The sequence below is a fragment of the Emys orbicularis genome, chromosome 4 (assembly GCF_028017835.1).
Source record: "Emys orbicularis isolate rEmyOrb1 chromosome 4, rEmyOrb1.hap1, whole genome shotgun sequence".
NCBI classification, from domain to species: Eukaryota; Metazoa; Chordata; order Testudines; family Emydidae; genus Emys; species Emys orbicularis.
Window position 1 is genome coordinate 125,600,088 of NC_088686.1, and position 10,432 is coordinate 125,610,519.

General features: G+C 54.6%; 1 protein-coding gene across 1 annotated transcript; it reads right to left on the bottom strand.

Annotated features, from left to right (window-relative positions):
* Positions 1 to 223: 223 nt before the first annotated feature.
* On the bottom strand, positions 224 to 6,778 carry LOC135877830 (zona pellucida sperm-binding protein 3-like). Its single transcript, XM_065403372.1, has 9 exons — positions 6,763 to 6,778; positions 6,207 to 6,385; positions 4,863 to 4,975; positions 3,864 to 3,967; positions 3,210 to 3,381; positions 2,237 to 2,348; positions 1,751 to 1,937; positions 1,070 to 1,312; positions 224 to 510 (listed from the first exon to the last, which is right to left on the bottom strand). The coding sequence occupies exons 1-9, from the start codon at positions 6,776 to 6,778 to the stop codon at positions 224 to 226; spliced, it is 1,413 nt and encodes a 470-aa protein (XP_065259444.1).
* Between the last annotated feature and the right edge of the window lie 3,654 nt (positions 6,779 to 10,432).

A 10,432-nucleotide genomic window follows, 5' to 3' on the forward strand; every position in this document is an offset into this window, starting at 1 on the left:
ATAGCCATTGATGAAGAGGAAGAAACTCCCCCAGCCCAGAGGTCAGCTTATAGCTCCATATGGAAGATAGTGGTCAGCTTGTCTTCTGATCCTGAAGGAGAAGGTACTGGTATGACTAGCCAGAGTTAAATTGGGGACAGAAGAGGCTCACAGCCAGGTGGTGCTGAAGTCCCCCCCACCCCAGCTGCCCCCACACTGAGGAATGAGATTTCCATTGACTGGTTTATTTATTTATTAAGAGGTGACTGGAGTTTCCTACAGAGCCAGACTCCCCACAGGCTGCAGCCACCACAGCACCAGGTTTCTTAGAGGCTACAATGGAGTCCCCAGAGGCTGTGGGTGCCATGGCAACAGCACCAGACTCCCCCAAGGCAGCATCAACAGCACCCATCCGGTATCCTCGGTGGTAGCGCTTGGTGGAGCAGTAGCAACCCAGGATTCCCAGGAAGACAAAGAGCGAGCACAGCACTGCAATGGCCAGTGTGGTGACGGAGAAGGGGAGCTGCAGCCCTGTGGGAAAGAAATACAGAGCAGCACTCAGGAGAGATGTTGTAAAGACATGTGGTCAAAGCAGCATGGTTCCAACAGGCCTCCCAGCTGTTCTCCACCAGAAAATGGTGGCTGCTGCCTAAAGCCATCAACCCTTGTGTGTGGGGGGGGGGAGGGGGGAAGAGAAGAGAATTAAAAAAAAAAAAAAATTACACACACAGACCACCACACACCCCAGGAAGGCTCATTTTTTCCCCACCCCCTCCTGGACACTACTCTGCTTGTGAGACATGGTGGCTTGGCCCCATTTCTATTTGGAAGAGAATAACCGACTCCAGATCTCCCCACATCCCAGATTTCCAGGATATGGGGCCTGCAGCCAATGGCAGCAACCCCATTAGTCAGTTCTGCCAGTTGGCTAGGTGATGAGACAATAAGGAGTTGACCAGACTGCTCATGGCCTCGCTTGTGGCTACATTGAGCAACAGGTCACCCACTGAAAGATGGGTCATGGGAGTCTGTCTCACTCCAGTCAGCTCCCCCACCCCATGGCAGAGGGCAGATCAGAGCACTCACTCACCTGAGGAATCCTTCATGTCCCCTCTCACAATGGGGTTCACAGCCCGATTGGGAGAGAACAGGACAGGGTGGATGGCTTTAGGGGTGCCAGAGATGGACACAGTGGAAGAGAGCTCAACAGCCCCTGCTGTGGCAGAGGTGGGCTCTGTAGAAGCCAACGTGAGGGGGCTGGAGCCCAGTGTAATGGAGGAATTGGTGGCCAGCTTGATGGGGCCGAGCTGGAGGTCTGCTTCTCCAAGGAGCCCTGCAGGGAGAAAGCAGCCATAGAGTCTGGGAGCAGATGCAGGATGCCTCACCCCCCTCCTCCTGCCATGCCAATGCCCACCAGCAATCAGCATAGGGTCTGGTGGGGTGGAAGCCACATGTGCAGCAAGCCAGATCTATCCAGCCCCATATCAGAAGCAGCTGGGCTCAGCTCTGATGACAGCCAGATGGGAGCTTAGTCTCATGGGTAAGAAAGGAAGCAGCTCTCCACTCCCCCAAATGCTAGAAAGGGCCACATGCCCATAGGGCAGCCCCTGCTCTGGTGCCAAGGCAGAGCTGAGGGGCAGGGCACAGAGACTGGAGGATCCCAGGGAGACATTAGCCCAGGGAGCCTCCCCCAGCCCACCAAGGAATTGCAGAAGCCAGGCAAGCTCCTCCAGCAGGACTATGGGGGTTTTCAAGGTAGGGGCAAGGTTACCTTCCCTGTCCTGAGGGAGATGCCGGCGCCACCTCCTGCTCCCACAGCCAGCAGGGGAAGCACAGCAGGAGCAGTCGCCTCCTTCATGGGAGTGCCAGGCTGTGGTGGCTGGGTCATAGGAGCAGGCCTTGTTGTGCTGGTCAGCAGGGCTGGCAGCCACTGCCTTCAGATGGCACAGGAGGTAGATCTGAAAACATGAGAGGTCACAGCCAGGTGTGGTTCTGTATGGGTTGCAGGGAGAGCCCAGAACTCAACTCTGTGGGGTCAGGCTGAGGGAACCCTCTCTCTATACAGCACCTATTCTGCCCCACACCCCTGTCCATCCCTATCTCTGTGAGAGAAGGCAGGAGAGCTCATCTCCTTGCAGGGCCCTGTGGGAGAGTCCCTCATGGAGATGGCAGCCATCTTGCCTTGCTGACACCCACCCCATACAGGGAAGTCAGTGTCCTTCCAGGTGGCTCAGGTCCCCACCTCCTCTGTACTGACCTGGCTGTTGGAAGCACCGGTGAAGACAAACGTGTCCAGCTGGAAACGGAGGAACTGGTCTCCTCGTGGGGTGAGGAAGTGGGAGCGGCTGTGCTGCCCATCCACAAGGCACCTGTAGGGAGGAGGGGTTACCCACCCAGCCTCTTCAGTGCCATGGAGCAGCCATCATCCTGGCTCCCCGACTGTCCACATGGGATCTGGTAAACAGCTTCGTCTGGGCCTGACCCAGATCCCAAGGGTGGGGAGACAAGGAATTGTGGGGATTTGGGGCAATGGTGGAGAGGCCAGCAGACTGCTGAGTAGCTTGGAGATGCAGGTTGTACAGGAGCAGTTCAGACCATTACTAATAACTAGGGCCCTACCAAATTCATGGCCATGAAAAACAAGTCATGGACCGTGAAATTTGGCCTCCCCCCATGAAATCTGGTCTTGTGTGCTTTTACCCTATACTATACAGTGGTCACAGGGGAGACCAGCATGTCTCAAAATGGGAGGTCTGACCCAAAAGGGATTTGTGGGGGGGTCACAAGGTTATTTTAGGGCGCTCATGGTATTGCCACCCTTACTTCTGTGCTGCCCTCAGAGCTGGACAGCCAGAGAGCAGTGGCTGTTGGCCAGGCACCCAGCTCTGAAGGCAGTGCCCTGCCAGCAGCAACGCAGAAGTAAGGGTAGCAGTGCCACAATCCCACCTATAATAACCTTGTGGCTGCCCACCCCCCAAAATGCCTTTTTGGGTCAGGATCCCTACAGTTACAACACTGAAATTTCAGATTTAAATAGCTGAAATAATTAAATTGTAGGATTTAAAAAAAATCCTACAACTGAAATTGACCAAAATGGACCCTGAAGGCCCACCATCCACTTCCCTCCCACATCTCTCCATGGGCCAGCGCTGCCTAGTCCTGCTAGATAAAATGGTGCTTTGGTACCAGACACCAGAGCCCATTCAGAGTCTTCTGCCCCAGACGCTCACCCGTGGTCTGTGATGACCTCATATTTCATGGAAGATGCTGCACTTGGCCGTGCCACACACTCATCCACGTAGATCCTCAGAGGCGCATGGCTGCCAGTTCTCACAGATGCCTGGATGTTTATCAGGTCACCAAGGTAGTAAGTGGGATCAGACAGGGGGGATGACCAGGTACCTGAGAATGAAGATGGGGGAATATCACACACACACGCGTGGAGTTTGCCAGAGAAAGGGGTGTAAGGCAGGAGAGATCAGCAAGAAAACAGGAGGCTTGGAGGGTGGCATCAACAGATCTGTGGGAGGGGGAACCCAAGGCTAGAATAATAGGGGCTGCAGGGTGGGACTGAGGGGTACTAACAGCTGGCATAGGAGGGGGCTATGGGTCAAGGTAAGGGGAGCTCAGGGATGAGAAGGGGTGTTGGCAGGGCTAGGGGAGAACACAGGACTGAGGTGCATTAACCAAACTTGGGGTGCCCCCAGTTCCCCCTTTTTCTGGGCAGTTTAGGTAGTATATGCATGGGCAATGAAGTCCCTTCCTAACCCATTCCCTGGAGACAAGCCTGGCTAGTGGGCTCCCAGGCCAGCCTGCCATTTAGCCATAGACTGGGTGGGATCCCCAGAGACTCCCAAGGCCCCCCTGAATACACCAGCACTCACTGTCATATACATCCAGGACAAAGTCCAGGTGCCGTCTGTGCATTAGGGTGGAGCTGAAGGGGACCCAGGTGGGCTGGAGGCCCAAGGAAGAGACATTACTGGTCCTGGAACAGAGAGGAGACAATCACTACCTCTTCCACACACCCAGGATCTCTGACTGTGTGGTGGCACATGGCACTCTCCTTTGGAGGTATCCTGGCAGCCACTGTATAGCCCCTCCTGATTCCCCATCACACCCTCCCCCGACACATAGTTGTGAGGTTAATCCCAGCAGGACTCTCCAGTTACACATCATAGCATCTAGATCAGTGGTTCTCAAACTTGTACTGGGGACCCCTTTCACATAGCAAGCCTCTGAGTGCCACTCCCCCCTTATAATTAAAAACATACTTAATACCATTATAAATGCTGGAGGCAAAGGGAGGTTTGGGGTGGAGGCTGACCCCCAGTTTGAGAACCCTTGATCTACAGCCACTCCTCTATCCCCTGGCTCAGGCCAAGACTATGGTGTAGCCAGAACAGAGCTGTGGTGAAGAAGCAAGCCAAGACATTCGTGAGCCCTAGTGCATTAGGGCTTCAGTCTCTATTTCCTTGTCTCACCATGTGCACTAGCATGGCATGTGCATGGCACTAGCAGGTCAGCATTGCACTAGTGCAGGTGACAGGCAGGTCACATGGACCATCAGGCCCCACCAAGACTCTGCTCAGTTGTGCATCCCTGCAGCTGAGCCATGAGTATTAAAGACCTGGGCAGCTCTAGTTGACTGAATACCCAGCCTTAGTGTGACAGACCCAGCAACCACATCCCACCCTCAGCAGGACAATCCAGGACTCCTGACTCCCTGGCCATTAGCAAAGCTCAGTGGGGCAGCCCTGCAATGCCAAGGCCGCCCTCGGCGGGAGGGTGAACAAGTCCAGGTGATGGGGAGAGACTTTGCTCCTTGAAGCAAGTTGGGACAGTTCTCAACCCCCAGCACTGCGTGGAGGATGCTCACTCACCTGGGATAGAAGCAGTCTATGGGGAGGGAGAAGGCGCTGGCTCGGATCACGCCCCTCACAGCAGAAGGTCTGTAGTAGAGGAAGTTTCTGTAGTGGATGGTGTCAGGGAGGAGCTATGCAGAGCAAACACAGCCGAGGGTCAGTATCCCCAAGACTACTCAGCTGCACCCTGCTCCATCCACCCAGCAGCAGGGCCTCCTGTCCAGCCATAGCCCAGGAGGATAGCTACTGTGACCAGCCAGAAGGGGGAGGTGCATACACCATTGGAGAGACACCTCAGAGCACCAGCCAGTAGGGCACCATGTTTGGCCCTCACAACCCTCCAGCCACTGCCATTCAAGGGGGCAGGTAGTAAAGAGACTCCAGCGAGAGAGAGAGAAGAATAGGTTCATCATTGCTATATCATTAGCCTCCTCCTGGGCCAACATCAGGGCTTGGACCTAGTGCTGGGACTCTTAGGAGCAGGAGCTACTACCACAAGATCCAGAGGAATCCATCTTCTAGCCAGGGGCTGTAGCAGAGTCAAGCCTCCACAGATCAGCCACTAGAGGGGACATGCAGTGCCCTGAAAGAGGGGGTTACAGTGGTACCTTCCACCTGAGCATCTCATCACTTGTGAACACTAAGCCTCAGGACCCCTCCCCACCATGGAAGGCGGCTAGTCTGTCATTTTCCAGATGGGGGCAATGGAGAGTCCCTTCCCATAGGGGCATGCTGAGTACATGGGGAACCCTGGGCACTGCTTCCAGCTCCAATAGTTCCAAGGCCTGTAACTCCCCATTTTAGATCAGTCTGTGTATCCCCACCTCCTGCAAATGCAGGAACCTGTGGGCACCAGAGGAAGGCAGGAGTTACCCAAGCAATTTCACAAGCCAGCATTCACAGATCTGCTTCAGCACTTGCATTGCGCCTGCTCATCGGCAGTGTTAAGCCCTCCACGGCCCCTGCAACGTACTTAAGACACTGTACCATTGCACCCAGTTTAGCTGCAGCCATGAAGTGAAAGGCTATGGGTTAGTATCAGATGGCTAAAAGGCCCTCTCCCCTGGGCTCCCCTCCACTCAAGGGAGTCTTTGGATATAGATCCCCTATTAGTTCTCTCCTGCATGGGACAGGGTGTATCCAGATTCAAGAGCCTCATTGCAGTGAGTCTGTTCCGTGTCCAGCAGTGGGAGTGAGTGAATGTGAGGCTTGATTTCCATCACTCAGGAAAGGTGGGTGTCCCTCAGGAGAAAAGGAGGTCAGGGGAGGGAGGGGCTGAGGATTGAAACCAGGCTGCATTCAGCTGGAAGAAAGATTGACTCCCACCCACATACCCAGACTCTCACTGGTCTCTGCTCTCACCTCCATGGTGGCCCCACATGCTGATAGCAGGTATTCTAGCTGGAATCTATCTGGCCCAACAGTTGTCACAGCACAGCCAGCCCCCAGCATCAGCTCCCTGGCAGAGACAGTCACACCGTTGCCGAAGAGATCCACCAGCACTGTGATCTGAAGCCGCGAGCTGCCACACACCACTGACACTGCAGACGGAGCGCACAGGGGTTAACAGACTCACAGCCACAGCATCCTCCAGACACAACAGCCCCAGAAACCCAGTCCTGGGATTTATACCACTCCCAGGACACAGGAGTTCAGGAAGGGCTGGGTAGATATCCAGCATTATTGACTGTGTCTGGGCTGTAGGGTATTACATACATCATTACAAGGCTCAGGGCCATAATTCCAGTTGCTCCCAGTAGCTGCAACCCCAACATGCTCCTTCCACTCCATTCCAAACACCTGCCCTGTGCCTGAGAGGCCATCCTCGATCCCTAGCACCTCCCAGGTTCCAGCTACCAGATCTGTGCTAGCAGGAGAGGGGATCTCCCCACCACCCCAACAGCTCATCCCTTGTTACCGCTGCCCAGGGGCATGCACCGATACCACTCCTGGGAGGACCAGCCAGTGACAATGTGACCAGACGGACAAGCCCAGTGTCAGCAGAAGAAGGGGTGAGCGTCCAGTGATGCAAGTAGAGGATCCACCAACCTCCATCACTGACAGAGATATGTCCCTTGCACCTCATTACACTGAGCAAGACAGTCCTTAGACCTATAGCAGCTACTGAGTCCTGGAGCTAGATGGCTTAGAATTGCAATAGCACACTGGTGACATGCAGGGTTATGGAGACTCGGACCTTGTCTTTGTCTACACAATACTAGTCTGTTAGCGCTATATGGCAAAGCCCCCTAGTGCAGGCTGAGCTTATGCCAACAGATGATGTTTTTCCTGTCAGCAGAGTAATACCACCTCCCAGAACAACATTTGCTAAGCCAAGAGAAGCTCCCTTCTGTTGTCATAGCTGTGTCTACATGGGATTTTTGGCAGCTTACCATGTTCTCCCCCCCCCCACCCCCCACCCCTGACTGACAAAAAGCTGAGTGGAGACCTGGCCCTAGTCTGTCCAGACTAGGTCTCCAACAGCCCCCAGCCTCCCAATTCAGACACGGACCACCAGGAATCGCCTCCATTTCAGGGGAGTGGAAACTGGAGCCACAGCAGTGCCAGGCTCTACCAACCCCAGAGCTGAAATACCAGACAGCTGCCTTCAGCCATCTCCCCCGATTGTGGAGGAGGAACAAGGAAACACTGTCAGCCAGCAGGTTACGCCAGCTGTGACAGATCTCACGGATAAAACCAGGTTAGAGGCAGGAGAAAGTGAGAGCATTAACTGTTAAAGGACCCAAAAGGCATTGAGGAGCACCAATGCAGCTTGCCACCAAGCATCCCAGGGTGGGGGCAGGAAATGGAGTCAGATGTTGGGCAGCAACTGCTGAATCTGTGGGTGCCTCAAACCAGACACCCCAAAAATGAGGTACCCAGAAATCCAGCAGCCGCTCTGGCAAGCTTTGGTTTCAGCAAGGTCACCCCTTTAGAGCAAGGACTAGAACCCAGGGCCCCCGACTCAGAGGTCCAACCCACTCTAGCCACTAGGCCACACCACCCCAGAAGTCTCATAAGTGGGCACACAGGAGTGTCCTGCTGATATCTCCTTGTGTTACCGATCTCATGCCACCAGAGGCACCTAGATAGCTACCACAAGAGGAACCTTCACTGTTGTCTCATTGCTGCCACTAAGCCCCAGGAAGCCAGCCACCAAAATGCAGTGTTGTATCCTTTGAGAGGGCAGGTCTGTTAACCCACAAACTGCTCAGACCCATCCTGCCTGGGACAAAGTCAAGGGTTAGGATGGGGGGGGGGGGGGGGGGAGAAGAGAGAGAGAGAGAGAAGAGAAGAAAGAAGCACAGTGGATTCCTCACTGCAGACCTCAGCTACATCTCATCACCTTATTGCAGCTCCTACATCAATAACTGCTTCCCCAACACCTGTCACCAGCAGGCTGGAGACCCTTCTGTTGAATAGTGGCAGTATCTACCACTGTTTTACAAGACAAGAGATTAGAGAAGCAAGGTGGGTGAGATAATATCTTTTATTGGGCCATATTGGGCCACTAAGAGGTATTACCTCCCCCACCTTGGTGCTGTAATATCCTGGGACCAACATAGCTACACTGCATAAAGTAAGAGATTAGCTATTTAGGCCCTACGGAACTTGCATACTTAGGGAGATTTAAAGCCACAGACTGGCAGAGGGAGCAGCTTCCACACCTGGCATCTGCAGGGAGACTGGGGTTTCCCACATGGGCCAGGAGGAAGTGAAGCTTTGTAGGCACCCTGCCAGCAGATAAGTCACTGAGCAGGTGCCCAGAATACATTCTTAACAGGAGAGCCCTAGGTTTTACCTGCCCAGAACATAAAGTTCCCGTGCAACACTGGAACAACAGGACCTGGATCCGGCTCTGCCCACCCAGCAGCTCTTCCAGGAGGCTGGAACCCAGAGCAGGAAGGCCCCACGTAGTTGGAGGATAAACCACAGCAAGAGGCTCAGTTCACACCCAGCATCCCTCATTCCCCCCACTTTACCTGAAGCATTTTGAGCCCAAGCACCAGTGACTAAGAGGAGCAAAGCCCAGCAACGCACAGGAGCTCCCATCTTCCACTCCCCCTTCAGGAAACAGCCACATGAGGAAAAGCTGCCCCCACTGGCTGGTTTTATACAGGGGGCAGCAGCACTCAGGTGTCTGCAATTCCTCCATTACCAGCATGGGCCACAGCTCCAGTCCCATCCTCTGCAGCTTTGACAAGGGGCAGGTGAGAGTGGCCAACCAAAGCCTGGCAGGCTCTAGCTAGTAGCTGTCTGCTACTCTGAGCCCTTGTGGTTGTAGATTCAGCTCCCAGGGGTGGTAACTCTGCCCCTTTCCTAGTGAGGGTAAATTAAAAGCCACCTACCCACTTCTGTAAGAGACTTTATGTCTGTTTACAACCCCTTTGTGGTAAGAGCAGGTTTGTTTGTAAAGTTTCTGCCCATTGTTTCCCTGTATCCCTCCAACACTGGGGGATGAAACCCTCATACACAGGCAAGACCACAACACCCCACCTCCCAGGCAAGGATCTCCTAGTGCTATGCACAGATGGATGAACTAACTCTCCCCCCACTTCAGTTGGTGAGTGAGGAAGGAGCCCCATAGCAGCCCCCAAAACACCCCCATTATACTGATGGGAAAGTGAGACACAGAACATTCAAGGGCTAATTTTTCAAGCACCCACTAGTTTGGGGTGCCTAATTTGAGACTCCTGGGGCCTGCTATTCAGAGGTGCTGGGCAGCCCTGGCTTCAGCTGAAATCACTGGAGTCCTGGACCCCAGAACCACCCACCTCAGTGCCATCCTGAGCCCCCACCCAGCTCTACCAGTGCCTGTCAAACCTGACCCTAGACCCCTGCTATCCCATCCCTGGGACCCCTGCCACACACAGCTCTGGTGCTGATGAATCTCAATCCCAACCCACAGTGCCCCATTACCCCAGCCCTGGCCTCCCCTCATAGCTCTGCCAAGGCCCCTCAATCCCAACCTGTAACCCTCTGCTATCCTACCCCAGGGCTCCCTACCCCAGCTCTCCTGATGCCCCTCAATCCCAGCCTATGGCCAGGGTCATCTACACACAATGACCTGGGAAACCAGGAAGGGATAAAACCAAGAAGCCCAAATTCCCTCTCTGTTACCCTGGTGCACAACTTCACTGGGGTGGCCCGTGGTGTCCATGTGCCTGGGCAGAGGTGTTAGCCAGCTGTGGCCTCACAGTCGTACGGCCCTTCAGTGAGATGTCACCTGGGGCCGGTGGCACCAAGTTCACCAGGGTGGTGGGGGACGGGGGTATGAACTGTGACTGGGAAAATTCCATCTAGGTCTCTGGTGCCAGTTGGCTCCTCGCAGCACCCAGAGGCCATGGGGAGGGAGTAGTGGTCTGACAGCCCCGGCCAGCTCTGTCTGTGCTGGTCTCTGGGGCACAGACCTGCCCATTCTGCTGGGCATTGCTCAATGTCTCCTGTCTGCTATGGGGAAGTAGCAGGGTGAGGCAAGCCAGGGGAGGAGGGCAGGGCACCCTGGTGTCCCCGCCTCCTTCCAGCTGATAAATACTAGGTCCTAGTCCAGGTCCCAGCACAGCCAGGGAGTGATTGGAGACAGAGAG

Bases quoted from the DNA above. Each gene is read 5' to 3' on its own strand.
- LOC135877830 (XM_065403372.1), bottom strand. The intron at 1,313-1,750 runs GTAACCTTGCCC...TTCTCCCTGCAG, and splicing joins TCTCCCTCAGGACAGGGAAG to GGCTCCTTGGAGAAGCAGAC. The intron at 511-1,069 runs GTGAGTGAGTGC...TCTTTCCCACAG, and splicing joins GGACATGAAGGATTCCTCAG to GGCTGCAGCTCCCCTTCTCC.